The 19,357-nt window shown below is 42.8% G+C and overlaps 1 protein-coding gene across 1 annotated transcript in view; it reads right to left on the bottom strand.

The window, feature by feature from the left end:
- inpp5a (inositol polyphosphate-5-phosphatase A) overlaps positions 1-19,357 on the bottom strand; it is a 228,484-nt gene that overhangs the window by 123,463 nt on the left and 85,664 nt on the right. Inside the window, exon 2 of the mRNA XM_084187952.1 lies at positions 1,784-1,825. Coding sequence (XP_084044078.1) covers positions 1,784-1,825 — 42 coding nt within the window. The remainder of the gene's footprint in view (positions 1-1,783; positions 1,826-19,357) is intronic.

The raw sequence follows: 19,357 nt of genomic DNA, 5'->3' as shown, positions 1-19,357 counted from the left end.
ACACACCTGGCAACTAAGCTCATGCCACTCATTGGCATATAAGGCAATGGTCCATCTTCCTAATACAGAATACAAAACAGTACTACCCTCTTCACACTACTGAGCCAAATTAAGCCGGACCAAGCTGAGCTGTACTGCGCTCGCTTGGTTACACATCCGCTACAGTTGCTGGAACGGTGCTGGTGAGGACAATGTGTAAAGAAAATATATGAGACAGGTCAGTATGGTTCAACAGGATAGAATGTAAGGGGGGGAGATACAAACGTTTCCATGTAAGACTTGTTTCATGTTGTACTCCTCATTGATAATCACTGATATCTCTCTGTGTTCTGGCCAGTATGACTGTCTCAGTATTTGAGGCAACAGTAGAAATCACTGAGTTCAATCAACCTGTGGTCCTCTGTAGCTCAGCTGGTAGAGCATGGCGCTTGTAACGCCAAGGTAGTGGGTTCGATCCCCGGGACCACCCATACACAAAAATGTATGCACGCATGACTGTAAGTCGCTTTGGATAAAAGCGTCTGCTAAATGGCATATTATTATTATTATTAACCTGGGCTCAGAGCATTTCGTTTTATTACATACGTAAATCCAAGACAGTCCATTTAGGATGATATGTTACGAATTACAATCGTTATTATATGTTACGAATTTGCAAAATGTACTATTTGTTACGAATTTCCGAAACATATGATATATCTTACAAATTCTAGCTAGGTGGCTAACATTAGCTAGCTGGCTAATGTTAGCTAGGCTAGGGGTTAGGAGTTAGGGTTAAGATTAGGGTTAAGTTTAGGAGTTTGGTTAAAGGGTTAAGGTTAGGGTTAGGGTTAGCTAAAAGGGTTAAGGTTTGGGTTAAGGTTTGGGTTAGGGAAAGGGGAAGGATTAGCTAACATGCTAAGTAGTTGCAAAGTAGCTAAAAAGTGTTAAGTAGTTGAAAAGTTTCTAATTAGCTACATTTACATTTTAGTCATTTAGCAGACGCTCTTATCCAAGGCGACTTACAGTTAGTGAGTGCATACATTCTTTTTTTATTTTTCATACTGGCCCCCTGTGGGAATCAAACCCACAACCCTGGCGTTGCAAACGCCATGCTCTACCAACTGAGCTACCTGCCGGCCATTCCCTCCCCTACCCTGGACGACACTGGGCCAATTGTGCGCCGCCCCATGGGTCTCCCGGTCGCGGCCGGCTACGACAGAGCCTGGATTCGAACCAGGATCTCTAGTGGCACAGCTAGCACTGCGATGCAGTGCCTTAGACCACTGCGCCACTCGGGGAGAGTACAATGCTAAAGTTGTCCGTGATGTGATTCGAATTTGCAACCTTTGGTTTGCTAGATGTTTGTGTTATACGCCCACCCATCCACACCGACTAACCACCCTACTTTTGTTTTTGCCTTAAGTAACCATCTGTCTTATGTAACCATACCAACCATAACATATCATACTAATTTCAGAGCCGGATTTACATTTACTATGTTACGTCTAATCTATGACACCAGGCTGGTGCAACAGCTGTCTGCCTGTCTATCTATCTGAATTGACTTCCTCTGCTAGAGTGGAAAAAGTTGTGGTTTCTCATGCGTTCCTATGTAGATCAAAGGTAAGATTTGGCACAGCCTGTGCTCTCTTCCCCTCAAAGTAACTATACTTCAATGAGTCAAACACAGCCACATTACTATGATATTGCGCTAGAAATGCACAGAGCAGATAGGCCTAGAGAAGAGTTGTACATGTCTTTCTTCATAACTGTCTCAATACAGAGGATAGGTTCAACGTACCTGGTAGAATTCCCGCAGCCATGTCTTCTGTAGGTTATCAGGCTGAAAACACAAGACAAACTCTTGTCAGTCAGGTAATTTGACAACATGTATTTGATGTCTCTTCTTGAAAAACATTATTTCACCTTAAATTCCTATTACTAACAACTCAAATAAGAACATCCAGTATTAACTGTTTTCAAATTGATCAAAAAATTGTCATACCAGCAATGCCATAATAGAATGGCAATTTGCATTGCATTTTTACTATGTCCAAACATGAATATTCAATTACATTGAAATGAATGTGTTTTCAGGTGGTGTATAGTTTAATGTATCTCAAACTGGTTTTCTTAACTTCCAAATGATTCAGGTTCTTCCACCATGTTTCCATATGTTCAGACTACAGTTTGAGATAATAAATGACAAAGTTGATTTTTTACAATTATATAAAAAAAATTATAGGCGACCTTTAGTCTGAATATTGATTAATTTACCCCATGGGTCATGAAATGTGGTTTAACCAATTTATTTTACTAATAGTGTGTTGTCAACAATTCAAATCATATTTTTCACCAGATTTAACCCATACTTTTTACTGACATACAGTGGGGAGAACAAGTATTTGATACACTGCCGATTTTGCAGGTTTTCCTACTTACAAAGCATGGAGAGGTCTGTAATTTTTATCATAGGTACACTTCAAATGTGAGAGACGGAATCTAAAACAAAAATCCTAGAAAATCACATTGTATGATTTTTAAGTAATTAATTTGCATTTTATTGCATGACATAAGTATTTGATCACCTACCAACCAGTAAGAATTCCGGCTCTCACAGACCTGTTAGTTTTTCTTTAAGAAGCCCTCCTGTTCTCCACTCATTACCTGTATTAACTGCACCTGTTTGAACTCGTTACCTGTATAAAAGACACCTGTCCACACACTCAATCAAACAGACTCCAACCTCTCCACAATGGCCAAGACCAGAGAGCTGTGTAAGGACATCAGGGATAAAATTGTAGACCTGCACAAGGCTGGGATGGGCTACAGGACAATAGGCAAGCAGCTTGGTGAGAAGGCAACAACTGTTGGCGCAATTATTAGAAAATGGAAGAAGTTCAAGATGACGGTCAATCACCCTCGGTCTGGGACTCCATGCAAGATCTCACCTCGTGGGGCATCAATGATCATGAGGAAGGTGAGGGATCAGCCCAGAACTACACAGCAGGACCTGGTCAATGACCTGAAGAGAGCTGGGACCACAGTCTCAAAGAAAACCATTAGTAACACACTACGCCGTCATGGATTAAAATCCTGCAGCGCACGCAAGGTCCCTCTGCTCAAGCCAGCGCATGTCCAGGCCCGTCTGAAGTTTGCCAATGACCATCTGGATGATCCAGAGGAGGAATGGGAGAAGGTCATGTGGTCTGATTAGACAAAAATAGAGCTTTTTGGTCTAAACTCCACTCGCCGTGTTTGGAGGAAGAAGAAGGATGAGTACAACCCCAAGAACACCATCCCAACCGTGAAGCATGGAGGTGAAAACATCATTCTTTGGGGATGCTTTTCTGCAAAGGGGACAGGACGACTGCACCGTATTGAGGGGAGGATGGATGGGGCCATGTATCGCGAGATCTTGGCCAACAACCTCCTTCCCTCAGTAAGAGCATTGAAGATGGGTCGTGGCTGGGTCTTCCAGCATGACAATGACCCGAAACACACAGCCAGGGCAACTAAGGAGTGGCTTCGTAAGAAGCATCTCAAGGTCCTGGAGTGGCCTAGCCTGTCTCCAGACCTGAACCCAATAGAAAATCTTTGGAGGGAGCTGAAAGTCCGTATTGCCCAGCGACAGCCTCGAAACCTGAAGGATCTGGAGAAGGTCTGTATGGAGGAGTGGGCCAAAATCCCTGCCGCAGTGTGTGCAAACCTGGTCAAGACCTACAGGAAACGTATGATCTCTGTAATTGCAAACAAAGGTTTCTGTACCAAATATTAAGTTCTGCTTTTCTGATGTATCAAATACTTATGTCATGCAATAAAATGCAAATTAATTACTAAAAAAAAATCATACAATGTCATTTTCTGGATTTTTGTTTTAGATTCCATCTCTCACAGTTGAAGTGTACCTATGATAAAAATTACAGACCTCTACATGCTTTGTAAGTAGGAAAACCTGCAAAATCGGCAGTGTATCAAATACTTGTTCTCCCCACTGTATGTCACGTGTCACTACTTTGCAGAAGAGGCATTTGAATGTAAACATTTTAATTTTTTATCAAAATGCTCTTTTTGTCAGAAATGCCTTCTGGAACATGTGAACTTTCATGTGCCTTAATAACAAACTTGTATACCATCTGTAAATACGAATAAAATTGTAAAATTACGAGCCTAGTTAGCCACGGAAAAATACAGGAACCTTCCCGCTAGCTATGATTGGCTGAGATAATGGGTGGGCTGGACATGCCGAGAGATGAGTTCGGATTGGCCTGCCATGTAGCGCGCTTCTGTCTATAATATGAGCTGCTCAGTATGTGTAGGTAATCCTTTCTAACGCAGCTTTTTTGAAAGATGTCACGAAGAACTGCAAAAGTGTTGATAAGGAGGACCAAGTTTTGAAATCAGTGGAATGTCCGGTGGAAGCAGACTATGATAGTAAAGGAGATGGAGAAGATTCTGGCGTTTGATTGCAAATATGCGGAGGGAGTCGAAAAGAGGACACACAGAAGGCTATTGGATAAAACACCTGTCTACGGATTACATCTTCAAACTAAGAGCAACCATGGCATCCATGACAGAGAGGGAGAAGCGTTCATCCATGTAAACGGGTAAGAGAGTCTAGCTAGCTACATTTTCAGATATTATACGTTTCTAATTTTGTCAGAAAGTTGTTTTCATTGCAAGTTAAAACTTAGTGACAGCTAGCTAGCTAACGTTAGCTGGCTGGCTCGCTAGCTAACGTTATGTGTATGATCTGTGTAGTAATATTATTCGTATCTCAGAGCCATTTGCATTGCTAATTATAGTCTAATGTTAGCTAGCTGCAGATTCATGCAGGCTAATAACGTTATGAGATGGGATTATGGTTCATTCTTTATCTAGCTAGCTAGCTAGCTACATGTCTAAACAAAAGACTCCACTATGCAAGTAACCATTTCACTGTACCGTTTACGCCTTCTGTATCCTGTGCATGTGACAAATAAACGTTGATATAGTGAGTGTTTACCAGAGACGGTAATGTGAATAACAACATGACCTGCACCAAAGTCAAATAAGGATATAACGTTAGGCCAACGAGACAGTGTCCAAGTTCTAAAACTCTCCAGTAGAATGCCCTGCTTTTATTTAGTCACACTCACAACCGTAAGATTATTATTGTAATTAGCTCGCCATTAACTTGTAAATAATGATCTTGTTGTGAGTTTATTTTCCTGTAATAATGAATACAAATTAGCTAAAGTTAAGACTTTGTCAGCTATATGATAAGATCATCATTTTAACTGGCTAGCTAGCTAACTTAACATTAGCTAGCTAACAAGCTAGAAACTAACCAAAACATTGTTTAGAAAGTTGCTTTTAGTTGCCTGGTTTGACAGATTTACATATACAAAATTATTTTTTAAACTGATGGGTTTATTGGTGTTAAAATACACCAGTTATGCTATTTTGGACCACAAGGTTGCTGATGTCATGCAGTCTGTCGTTTTTGTGTTTATGCTTTTTCATAACGACAATGACAAGTTTGATGTTGGACGACAATAGAATGTTCATGATGTCACTGCGACAACTGTCTACAGACATGTCGATATACATAGTATTAACCAGCCTTTAGTCTTGAAATCTTTGGTTGTTTAGTACACTACCGTACTCACTCTGTTTAGCACATGGCCTCACATGTGAATCCTTGAAGAGATGGGTGGGGCTTAAGAGGGTGTGAACGATGCTGAATGGGTGTAGACAAAGAAGAGCTCTCAAGTAGATGTACCAAAACATCCGAGGGCCATTATCTCAAAAGTGGGGTTACAAATGTATCAACTTCCAAAGCAGAATTACTTTCCCATTGTTCGTCAACTGTAGTGTATGATAAACCCTTTTCTAGTCTCTATTTTTATCCAATGTAAAAAACACAATTTCAAATTTTGCTACATAAGACCGAATCGAGCCGGTTGGTCACATATTTTCTTACTGCCCTCTGAGTGGGCAAAGTTAGAGTGCCACGACACAGAACTGCAGCAACCGATTAATTGATGCAGGAGGGCTGGAGGAGTTGACCAATCAAGGTCAAGTGAAGATTTTTTTGAAAATCCATTGTCAAAACATGCTCTACCAGCCGGTTGAGAATAGGGTTAAATGACACATTGTTGAGAAATGTTCTATTCTCCTCCCTTTTTGTCATTGTTGCGCACACACACACACACACACACACACACACACACACACACACACACACACACACACACACACACACACACACACACACACACACACACACACACACACACACACACACACACACACACAGCGCTTAGAGCATTGGACCAGTAACCAAAAGGTCGCTGGTTCGAATACCCGTGCCGACAAGGTGAAAAATCTGACGATGTGCCCTTGAGCAAGGCACTTAACCCTAATTTGCTCCAGGGGCGCCATACTACTATGGTTGACCCTGTAAAACAACACATTTCACTGCACCTAACCGGTGTACGTGACAATGAAACATCGTCTTTTTTTCTTCTTTTTTTGACACACACACAGACACACACCTATGTCTAACAAATGAGGAGATGGTTAGCAATCAGTCATATCATGGTAATACACAGGAAAATAGTCTAGTGGCATACAGGCGATTCCGTGGAAAGTCAACCTGAGCATTTCCAAATAAAACCATGTTCATAATTATCCTGAAGGTCTATATGTTCCTGCTCCGTGGCTTGACGACTCATTGCGAGCTCACAGAATAGGGCTCCGGGCAGCCGAGCGGAAATGGAGGAAAACTAGACTCACTCCCTCCTCTCTACATTTTCTTCCTCTGTTTCTGCTGCTAAAGCCACTTTCTACCACTCTAAATTTCAAGCCTCTGCCTCTAACCCTAGGAAGCTCTTTGTCACCTTCTCCTCCCTGCTGAATCCTCCTCCTCCTCCCCCTCCCTCCTCCCTCTCTGTGGATGACTTCGTCAACCATTTTCAAAAGAAGGTTGACGACATCCGATCCTCATTTACTAAGTCAAATGACACCGCTGGTCCTGCTCACACTGCCCTACCCTATGCTTTCACTTCTTTCTCCTCTCTCTCCAGATGAAATCTTGCGACTTGTGACGGCCGGCCGCCCAACAACCTGCCTGCTTGACCCTATCCCCTCCTCTCTTCTCCAAACCATTTCCGGAGACCTTCTCCCTTACCTCACCCCGCTCATCAACTCATCCTTGACCGGTGGCTATGTCCCTTCCGTCTTCAAGAGAGCGAGAGTTGCACCCCTCCTCAAAAAACCTACACTTAATCCCTCCGATGTCAACAACTACAGACCAGTATCCCTTCTTTCTTTTCTCTCCAAAACTCTTGAGTGTGCTGTCTCTAGCCAACTCTCCTGCTATCTCTCTCAGAATTACCGTCTTGATCCAAACCAGTCAGGTTTCAAGACTGGTCATTCAACTGAGACTGCTCTTCTCTGTGTCACGGAGGCTCTCCGCACTGCTAAAGCTAACTCTCTCTCCTCTGCTCTTATCCTTCTAGACCTATCTGCTGCCTTTGATACTGTGAACCATCAGATCCTCCTCTCCACCCTCTCCGAGTTGGGCATCTCCGGCGCTGCTCACTCTTGGATTGCGTCCTACCTGACAGGTCGCTCCTACCAGGTGGCGTGGCGAGAATCTGTCTCTGCACCACGTGCTCTCACCACTGGTGTCCCCCAGGGCTCAGTTCTAGGCCCTCTCCTATTCTCTCTATACACCAAGTCACTTGGCTCTGTCATATCCTCACATGGTCCATCCTATCATTGCTACGCAGACGACACACAATTCATTTTCTCCTTTCCCCCTTCTGATAACCAGGTGGCGAATCGCATCTCTGCATGTCTGGCAGACATATCAGTGTGGATGTCGGATCACCACCTCAAGCTGAACCTCGGCAAGACGGAGCTGCTCTTCCTCCCGGGGAAGGACTGCCCGCTCCATGATCTTGCCATCACGGTTGACAACTCCATTGTGTCCTCCTCCCAGAGTGCAAAGAACCTTGGCGTGATCCTGTCGTTCTCCGCTAACATTAAAGCGGTGACCCGATCCTGCAGGTTCATGCTCTACAACATTCGCAGAGTACGACCCTACCTTACACAGGAAGCGGCACAGGTCCTAATCCAGGCACTTGTCATCTCCTGTCTGGATTACTGCAACTCGCTGTTGGCTGGGCTCACTGCCTGTGCCATTAAACCCCTACAACTTATCCAGAACGCTGCAGCCCATCTGGTGTTCAACCTTCCCAAGTTCTCTTATGTCACCCCACTCCTCCACTGGATTCCAGTTGAAGCTCGCATCTACTACAAAACCATGGTGCTTGCCTACTAAGCTGTAAGGGGAACGGCACCTCCTTACCTTCAGGCTCTGATCAGACCCTACACCCAAACGAGGGCACTACGTTCATCCACCTCTGGCCTGCTAGCCCCCCTACCTCTACGGAAGCACAGTTCCCGCTCAGTCCAGTCAAAGCTATTCGCTGCTCTGGCACCCCAATGGTGGAACAAGCTCCCCTACGACAGCGGAGTCACTGACCACCTTCCGGAGACACTTGAAACCCTACCTCTTTAAGGAATACCTGGAATAGTATAACAGTTATCCTTCTACCCCCCCCCCCCCCCCCTTTTTTTTTTGAAAGATATAACGTTAGCCATGGAGAACTGCAAAAGTGTTGATACTGCTCTCAACAACATTGCTGCCCTGAATTTAGCGGCGCTATCAACAAAGATCAGTGGGAAAAAAAGTTGTGATGGACTACATTCTGCACATGGTCAGTGTGAACCGGAGGGACTTGACACAATGCTGGCCAAAAAAACTGTACAAAAAAACGGAGTTAAAGTGATTCAGTCTGCCGTGAATCGTTCATCCATGTATACGGGTAAGAGTCTAGCTACATCTTCAGATATTATACGTTTCTAATTTTGTCAGAAAGTCGTTTTTATTGCAAGTTAAAGCGTACTGTTAGCTAACGTTACGTGTATGATCAGTGTAGTAGCTAATATTATTTGTATCTCAGAAATCCATTTACATTTCTAGTTATAGCCTAATGTTAGCTAGCTAGCTTACATTGAACCTAGTTGGTTAGCTTTAGCTACCTGCAGATTCATTGTACAGCATTTCATGCATGGTGGCTAGCTATTACAATCAGTTTGTAATGCTAGTAGTATGGGTTGGGATTATGGTTCATTGTTTAGCTAGCTAGCTACATGTCTAAACAAGACACTCCATTTCGCCAGATGATTACATGACCCATCAAGTTAGCCAGGTGTGTTTGGGGGTGATTACGGCCATCTATTGTATTTCATGAACATGTGTACATGTCTAGACAATAGTGACCCATCCACTTAGCTAGATGTGGCTGGGGGGTGGTTATAGCATTTCTTTCACCCATCAATTTAGACAAGTGTGTCTGGTAGGGGTGTGCAGACATGGCCATACTCGTATTCGTATCCGTAAATTGAGAGTTGATAGTCGGATCGGATGATACTCATGATCGGAAAACACTGAAGTGTTTTAATATGCCTAAATTGATGTTGGAAAAATACCTCCCTGCACATTCTCATTGCAAAAAAGTTACAGTTTAGGAGCAGCGCGCAGAGGTGTGGGTGTGTGTGTCTCTGTCCTCAATTTGCAGGGGCAGCCAAGTTTGCTGTCACTCAGTCAGAATACGCATTAGCATATCATATTTTTCCCTACCCTTGCTCCACTTGTTAGATATTATGCACATTGATAGCTTGATAGCAAACGTCCTCGCCATGTGATTTATCATAGTAGCAGGCAGCAGCAATCTAAATGATCAGACCGAAAACATGCGAGGAAAGGTGATGGGGTGAAAGGATGACGCGAGTGGACGGAAAAATACAGTTTCTCTATCCAATCAAAGCAGCAGGATTACCGACAGGCAAACTAGCCAGTTGAATTATTTAGACCATGCACATGACTGACTCAAAGACAGTACAGCATAGTTTAGAAACTCTGTGACTGACACATAAGAAACATGCTTGCTAGCACACGAAAAACGTTTTTCAGATCACAGATAATTACAAAAAAATACTCAGATCATAATCATATCCAGAAAATTGCCCATATCTATTATGATTCTTGTTTTGTCCGACTACTCGGCCCACCCCTAATGTCTGGGTAAGCATAATCTAATAACTCAAAGATATTTATACAATATTTTAAATCTGAACACTTTCTATTTTTGATATTGCTACTATACAAATATGTACAGTGGCTTGCGAAAGTATTTACCCCCCTTGGCATTTTTCCTATTTTGTTGCCTCACAACCTGGAATTAAAATTTTGGGGGGTTTGTATCATTTGATTTACACAACATGCCTACCACTTTGAAGATGCAAAATATTTTTTTTATTGTGAAACAAACCAGAAATGAGACAAAAAAACACAGAAAACTAGAGCGTGCATAACTATTCACCCCCACCAAAATCAATACTTTGTAGAGCCACCTTTTGCAGCAATTACAGCTGCAAGTCTCTTGGGTATGTCTCTATAAGCTTGGCACATCTAGCCACTGGGATTTTTGCCCATTCTTCAAGGCAAAACTGCTCCAGCTCCTTCAAGTTGGATGGGTTCCGCTGGTGTACAGCAATCTTTAAGTCATACCACAGATTCTCAATTCGATTGAGGTCTGGGCTTTGACTAGGCCATTCCAAGACATTTAAATGTTTCCCCTTAACCCACTCAAGTGTTGCTTTAGCAGTATGCTTAGGGTCATTGTCCTGCTGGAAGGTGAACCTCTGTCCCAGTCTCAAATCTCTTGAAGACTGAAACAGGTTTCCCTCAAGAATTTCCCTGTATTTAGCGCCATCCATCATTCCTTCAATTCTGACCAGTTTCCCAGTCCCTGCCGATGAGAGGCCAAAAAGCTCAATTTTAGTTTCATCTGACCAGAGTACCTTCTTCCATATGTTTGGGGAGTCTCCAACATGGCTTTTGGTGAACACCAAAAGTGTTTACTTATTTTTTTCTTTAAGCAATGGCTTTTTTCTGGCCACTCTTCGGTAAAGCCCAGCTTGGTGGAGTGTACGGCTTAAAGTGGTCCTATGGACAGATACGCCAATCTCCGCTGTGGAGCTTTGCAGCTCCTTCAGGGTTATCTTTGGTCTCTTTGTTGCCTCTCTGATTAATGCCCTCCTTGCCTGGTCCGTGAGTTTTGGTGGGCGGCAATCTCTTGGCAGGTTTGTTGTGATGCCATATTCTATCCATTATTTAATAATTGATTTAAACGCCAAGGGGGATGAATACTTTTGCAAGGCACTGTAAGTAACAATTTCACTGTACCGTTCACACCTTCTGTATCCCGTGCATGTGAAAAATAAACTTTGATTAGTGTGTGTTTACCAGAGACGGTAATGTGACAAACTTGACCCGTACTAAAGTCAGATTAAGATATACATATTACATTTTGTCATTTAGCAGACGTTCTTATCCCTTATAGTAGGCTACTACTTTCACACATTTATTCTTGAAATCTTAGGTTGTTTAATACACTACCTTACTACCTCTGTGAATCCTTGAAGAGATGGGTGGGGCTAAAGCTTTTAAGAAGGTGTGAACTATGCTGAATGGGTGTAGATGGAGAAGAGCGCTCGAGTAGGTGTACCAAAACATTCAAGGGCCATTTTCTCAAAGGTGGGGTTACAAGTTTATCAACTTTCAAAGCAGAATAACTTTCCCGTTGTTGCTCAACTGCAGTGTATGATATACCACTTTGTAGCTCTGAGTCTCTACTTTTATCCAATGTAGAAAACAAAATTTCAAATTTTGCTACATAAGACCGAATCGAGGCGGCCTGTCGCATTTTAGCCGAAAACCTTGTTGCTTCTGCCATGAGGCCTAAACTCGGCCGCAAGTGGATCTTCCAGAAAGACAATAACCTCAAGCACACATAAAAATCTACCAAATGGTTAATTGACTACAAAATCAATTTTACAATGGCCATCTCAGTCTCTGTGGTTTGAATTGAAGAGGTCAGTCCATAAGCGCAGACGAAGGATATCAAGGATCTGGAAAGACTGTATGGAAGAATGGTCTAAGATCCCTCCCAACGTGTTCTCCAATCTCATAAAACATTTTAGAAAAAGGCTCAGTGTCGTTATCCTCACAAGGGGAGGATGCTGGAGTATTGAAAGAAGGGGATCCAATAATTTTTACCCAATCTTAAAAAGTATATACAGTCGTGGTCAAAAGTTTTGAGAATGACACAAGTATTGGTCTTCACAAAGTTCGCTGCTTCAGAGTAATGAGATACTTTAGTCAGATGTTACTATGGTATACTGAAGTATAATTACAAGCATTCCATAAGTGCCAAAGGCTTTTATTGACAATTACATTAAGTTTATGCAAAGAGTCAATATTTGCAGTGTTGACACATCTTTTTCAAGACCTCTGCAATCCGCCCTGGCATGCTGTCAATTAACTTCTGGGGCACATCCTGACTGATGGCAGCCCATTCTTGCATAATCAATGCTTGGAGTTTGTTAGAATTTGTGGGTTTTTGTTTGTCCACCCGCCTCTTGAGGATCGACCACAAGTTCTCAATGGGATTAAGGTCCGGGGAGTTTCCTGGCCATGGACCCAAAATGTCGATGTTTTGTTCCCCGAGCCACTTAGTTATCACTTTGCCTTATGGCAAGGTGCTCCATCATGCTGGAAAATGCATTGGTCGTCACCAAACTGTTCTTGGATGGTTGGGAGAACTTGCTCTCTGAGGATGTGTTGGTACCATTCTTTATTCATGGCTGTGTTCTTTGGCAAAATTGTGAGTGAGCCCACTCACTTGGCTGAGAAGCAACCCCACACATGAATGGTCTCAGGATGCTTTACTGTTGGCATGACCCAGGACTGATGGTAGCGCTCACCTTGTCTTCTCCGGACAAGGTGTTTTCCGGATGCCCCAAACAATCGGAAAGGGGATTCATCAAAGAAAATGACTTTCCCCAGTCCTCAGCAGTCCAATCCCTGTACCTTTTGCAAATATCAGTCTGTCCCTGATGTTTTTCCTGGAGAGAAGTGGCTTCTTTGCTGCCCTTCCTGAAACCAGGCCATCCTCCAAAAGTATTCGCCTCACTGTTTGTGCAGATGCACTCACACCTGCCTGCTACCATTCCTGAGCAAGTTCTGCACTGGTGGTGCCCCGATCCCGCAGCTGAATCAACTTTAGGAGACGGTCCTGGCGCTTGCTGGATTTCTTGGGCGCCCTGACGCCTTCTTCACAACAATTGAACCTCTCTCCTTGATGTTCTTGATGATCCGATAAATGTTTGATTTAGGTGCAATCTTACTAGCAGCAATATCCTTGCCTGTGAAGCCCTTTTTGTGCAAAGCAATGATGACGACACGTGTTTCCTTGCAGGTAACCATGGTTAACAGAGGAAGAACAATGATTTCAAGCCACCCTCCTTTTAAAGCTTCCAGTCTGTTATTCTAACTCAATCAGCATGACAGAGTGATCTCCAGCCTTGTCCTCGTCAACAATCTCACCTGTGTTAACGAGAGAATCCCTGACATGATGGCAGCTGGTCCTTTTGTGGCAGGGCTGAAATGCAGTGGAAATGTTTATTTGGGATTAAGTTCATTTTCATGGCAAAGAGGGACTTTGCAATTAATTGCAATTAATCTAATCACTCTTCATGACATTCTGGAGTATATGCAAATTGCCATCATCAAATCTGAGGCAGCAGACTTTCTGAAAATTAGTATTTGTGTCATTCTCAAAACTTTTCACCACGACTGTATATATTACTCGTTAAACAAAATCTCATACAATATAGCTCCGTATTTGTATTATTTGATACAGTCTTGTTTGCTCATCTTTATCAAGGGATCCAATAAGTTCTGACCCCACTGCATATAAAGAGAAAAAATACCTTATTAGGGTGTGGTGCCAAGCCTTGTATACTATTCAGGCTACCTGTAATTATGTAATCCTAAGGGACTATTTGTTCTGACATTTAAAAAACATTTAAAATGACAACAAATGTTTTATAATAGATTTTGATTACGAAATCTTTAAGATTTGAAAGTCTATTTCATCCATAAGCCTTTTTTTCTCTCTAATAGAAATGACAATCTTTTCAAAATTATCGTTTTTGTGTTCAGCCAAGCTTTTCCTTTGAAATGGCTATCCATGTGTTGACCTAAGACTTACAAACTCAGAGTTTTGATATGTTCAATCTCCCCAAAAAGCTTGTCCATTTAATGTAACATCCATAATGCTTATTTGCTTTATTTCTCCAACATGCCAATATTTAGAAGTCCGCTCTTTTGGGTATGCATTCCCCCCAAAGGGTACTATAGATACACGCATCAACAGTTTCATTTATATTTTGTTTGTCCATTCTGAGACATTACATTTATGATTGTGCGTGCATATATAATGTCCATAACGCTGGAATTGCCCATTCACACTATAAATCTATTAGACCTATTATCTATTTTAACAGAGCCGCCCCCATCCAACCCTCCTCCTTTCTCCATGGGAAGACAATATCCATGCAGTCTGCTGCTCTGGGTCTACTGTCCGTCTTTCAAACAGACTCCCATTCACTCTGCCTCTCCACTCTAAAAGGCCATTCCCAGGAACCTGGACTTCATTTCATTTGTGCTGTGGTGGAAATAGAGCCCGGGGCAGTCTACCATTTAAGGAAAGATCTCCCCATGTCGATAACTGGGCTCTGATGAACTGGTGTGTTGTGAGTTCATTCTGCAGCAGAGAGACTATATTAAGAATGCTGGAGAAAAGTCAAGCCCTGCAACTGGTGACTTCAGAGTATTGTACAGTAGTAGGCTGAGGTGCAATACCCCTGGAAAACATAAACAGGAGAGAATCTTAAACACAAAACATTATTTGTCACCATGGCAAGCATCTTAAAAAATAAATAAAAATAAGAAAAACGTTCTCTTATGCCCACTAACCATCCATGAGGACTTTGTTTTGCCGTTAAAAACACACTTTGCTGATCCTTGAACCTACTGTCAAATCTGATCTGAAGCCAGTATTTCCCCACACATGCTCTAGTGGACCGTCATTAGTGGGTCCGTCGGTCTGTTGATGTTTCAGGGAGCACCCGAGTCTCTCCAGAGCCAGACAGAGTAAACTGGCCACTGAGGGAGAGAAAGTGGCCTGGCAAGCTAGCGTCAGCATCATGGCCACTATAGGGCCGTGTGTTTGGTGTATGTATGTGTGTTTGGAGAGAGCCAAAGCTTCATCTGTGTCCTACGGGTGCCAGGGTGAGAGCCGTGGCCCCGGACCCAGCCAGATCACAACATAGGGCTATATAAGGACATGAGCACTGGACCCTGTCATTAGTCACACAGGGAGAGAATGAGAGAAAGAAGGAGAGGGAAAGAAAAAAAAGAGGAAGAGAGAGAAACATAGAAAGACAGAAGTAGTGGAGGTCTCACAGTGAACAAGTGTCTAAAGCCACCTGACTGTCTGTTTATGGTGTTGGGATTAAACGCAGTGACCCCTGTGTGCGGACAGGTCAGGTGGACCAATTGTCACCCGTGAACAGTACAGTGTGTTCGTACGTGTGTTTGTGTAGTTACGTGTTTGACAGGCTTTATCAAGGTCACCCCTCTCTTCACTACATCTCCCCTAATACCATAACAGAGGGACCCCACCATCCATTGTTTGTACACCATGGTCATCCAGTCCATTACTAACTAGGGCTTATTCTCTATTTATAGGTATTTCCATTATTTAGTTCCCTCTAGGATCTGTGATAGTGGATCGCACTGCCATTTCAAAGGGTTCTGTCTGTGTATAACAACCATGTACACACATATAGTCCACTGCAGCAGTTACACTGGGCTAATCAATGTGAGTGTCTATTAAAACTCAACAGCCCAAAAACATTGCATGAGCTGTCCCACTTAGTACATCTGCAGTGTGTTCACAATGAGACAGCTCTGGCAAAACACACTAATGAGACAATAAAACCTCAACTGTTGACAGTTCTCCAAACAAATCCTAGAGTAATCATCAGGACTTGAGAGTACCCATCCTAGAGATCTGGAGAGGAAAGAGAAAACAAAGCCAAACTTGTCACTTTGTAATTCAACTAATTTCAGAGGCCGGCAGGAACTCTTTCCTAGCTTGAGTTAATTAGGATGATGACCCATCTCTGAAGGCTGTGATGGTCCTGAGGAACAGACAATGAATGACCTTGGCATGTTGGCCCTAAGGAGAGCCACCCCACCCCACCCCCCCAGGTCCTCTGCCATTTGGGGCTCTAGAGAGCCCCAGAGAGAGAACAAGGCTAAAGTAGGAGCGTTTTGGCCTTCTCCTCTGTGTGCCAAATGTGAGCCCTGCACCTCGGCACCCTCCCACAGCTTATCAAAAGTTAACTGGCAGTTAATTAGAGACGGGCTACACTGGCAGCCAGATAAAAATAGATCTTCCTTTCCCTCTATCTTTTGTACACCCTATTTCTCCCTCTACCTTCTCCTCCCTCTCTTTCTTTGCCCATCTCTTCCATTTTCTTGGTAGATGGCCTACTTCCCAGACAGCATGGGGAATTAAAGATTCCACTTGGGTTTTAGTGAAAATCTACTTTTGCTGTCATCAAAGTGGTACATTCTTAAAGCGACCATAAAAGTACTAGATGCTCACAGTGTTGTCAAGCATGAAAGTATCCTCACAGTGAGAGAGGCAGTGGTTCAAGAGCACTGACAGGCAACCTTGAACTGAGCTCAGCAGCACACTAATGATGCAAAATACGAGTACATAATTCAGCAGAATATAAGTAAGTTCGGAGGAACTTGTAGAGTTCAGTGCACAAAGAACATCACAGAGGCTACAGTAAGCTAAAGCTTAATTTATTTTGACAAACTTACCTTTATTGGGTTTTCATTGATATTTTCCAGAGTAGCTATCTAAAGCTTAATTAAACAAGTCAAAGAGGTAATCTATAGAGGTCTACTGTACCATGACCTTCCACAGTGTCACCACTTGTAACTTATACTGTATATAATATAATAAATAATAATAAACTTGACCATGACATTTTAAGCCCAACAAGTAAACCATAGGTCATGACCCCAGTTCCAGGTGTAACAGAGCCCCCTCATGCTGCTTCCCGCTGAAGCCCTCTGCTCTGTTTCCTTGGCATGGCATGCCCTGGCTCGGATATAAAGCATGTAAATTGAGATTTGTGGAGATGGGAAATTACAGCATGATACTGCCCATCAAAGACCGACCCGCTGATCAGCTGGGAACACATGGTCATCACATGAGCCTCCGTCCTCCTGCCTCATAAGTCACTCACTCATCCTTTCTCCCTGCTTTATTTTCCTCTCCTCACTCCATTTCTCTCTTCTGTTTTCACTTCTGTCAAATCTTCATGTTGTCGATCCCTTTATTTCTGTCCCCGTACTTCGCTCCATCTTTTCTTGATAATCGTCTAACTCTCTTTTTCCCCATCACTCTTGCTCTCTGTATTCTTTCCCCTTTTCTCCTCTACTCTTAACGTCACTGGGTGAGAACGTGAAGGTCGGAGGAGTTGTTTACGTCCATGTGTCAGGGAGAGGTGAGAGACATGCAATAAAACCATGACTGGAGTTATTTTTGCACTTTCCGCTATAAAAGAGTACAGGCTCAAATCCCTTCACATGACTCCCCAATCTCCATTCCTCGCCCCCCTACCCCGACACCCCTAGACCCGCATTCACCCCTCTGCATCAACCACTGTAGCATACAACCACAGCAATAGGATAGGAGTGCAGGGCAGGAATCCATGCAAAAGGCCACAGTTGCATGGATACCCTGGCATTGACAGATAAAAGTAGGTCTATAGAAAGAATAGTGTGATACTGTACAATGGCGGCTGTGGGGACTAGGGAGAGGTGGGTTTTGTCCAATGTATATTTTTAAATACATTTTCAAGCAGAAAAGATCGCCTGACCCCAATAGAAAATGAAGAGAGTGACCTTCAGCACACAATGTGAGGTCATTTATAGTTTGGACACACCTACTCATTCAAGGGTTTGTCTTTATTTTTCCTATTTTCTACATTGTAGAATAATAGTGAAGACATCAAAACTGTGAAATAACACATATGGAATCATGTAGTAACCAAAAGTGTTAAACAAATCAAAATATATTTTAGATTTTAGATTCTTCAAAGTAGCCACCTTTTGCCTTATAGTCCATATTATGGCAAGAAAAGCTCAAATAAGCAAAGAGAAACGACAGTCCATCATTATCTCACGTCTGAAGAGCATCTTGAAACAAGCTCTACTGAGGGAGGTTTGAGATGTAAACAATCTGATCAAGTTTATTCGCTCCACAATACATTTCTGCCTCAGAAACTAGTCAGACTCGTTTTAAACCAGTCGGGTTATAAAAGCAACAGATCCTCATTTCAATGCACTTCATTTTATATTTGTGATGTGCGAGCTCATGAGCAATAGATTCCACTTCCAACTACAATGGATTGGAATGCTTCTCAGAAACAACCACAGCCTCCAAAAAGTACAACTCTTCACAAGGATTCTTTGTAACAATGTGATATTGCTCCGACACTCAGATCCAATGTGTCTGACCTTACAGAAAGAACACAAACCGCTTAACATCCTGATAATAATTTTCCGACAACCCTTTTAATATGAATTAACACATTCAAAAGAGCATCTCTACCAAATTTGGTGATTTTATCCATGCATAATGATTTAGTGCTCTATTAAATCTGTAAAGCTGAAGCATGGACTTTTTCCACATTTTGTTATGTTATAGCCTTATTCTAAAATTTATAAAATAGTTTTTTTTTTCCCCTCATCAATCCACACACACAATACCCCATAATGACAAAGCAAAAACTGGTTTTTATACATTTTTACAAATTGATATATATACAAAAAACGGAATTATGACATTTACATAATTATTCAGACCCTTTACTCAGTCCTTTGTTGAAGCACCTTTGGCAGCGATTACAGCCTCAAGTCTTCTTGGGTATGACGCTACAAGCTTGGCACACCTGTATTTGGGGGGTTTCTCCCATTCTTCTCTGCAGATCCTCTCAAGCTCTGTCAGTTTGGATGGGGAGCGTCGCTGCACAGCTTTTTTCAGGTCTCTCCAGAGATGTTCGATCGGGTTCAAGACCGGGCTCTGGCTGGGCCACTCAAGGACGTTCAGAGACTTGTCCCGAAGCCACTCCTGCATTGTCTTGGCTGTGTGCTTAGGGTCGTTATCCTGTTGGAAGGTGAACCTTCGCTCCAGTCCGAGGTCCTGAGCGCTCTGGAGCAGGTTTTCATCAAGGATCTCTGTACTTTTCTCTGTTAATCTTTCCCCAATCCTGACTAGTCTCCCAGTCCCTGCCGCTGAAAAACATCCCCACAGCATGATGC

This window comes from Coregonus lavaretus (genome assembly GCF_964263955.1).
Source record: "Coregonus lavaretus genome assembly, chromosome: 1".
NCBI lineage: Eukaryota > Metazoa > Chordata > Actinopteri > Salmoniformes > Salmonidae > Coregonus > Coregonus lavaretus.
This window is presented reverse-complemented; position numbering and strand designations above follow the sequence as displayed.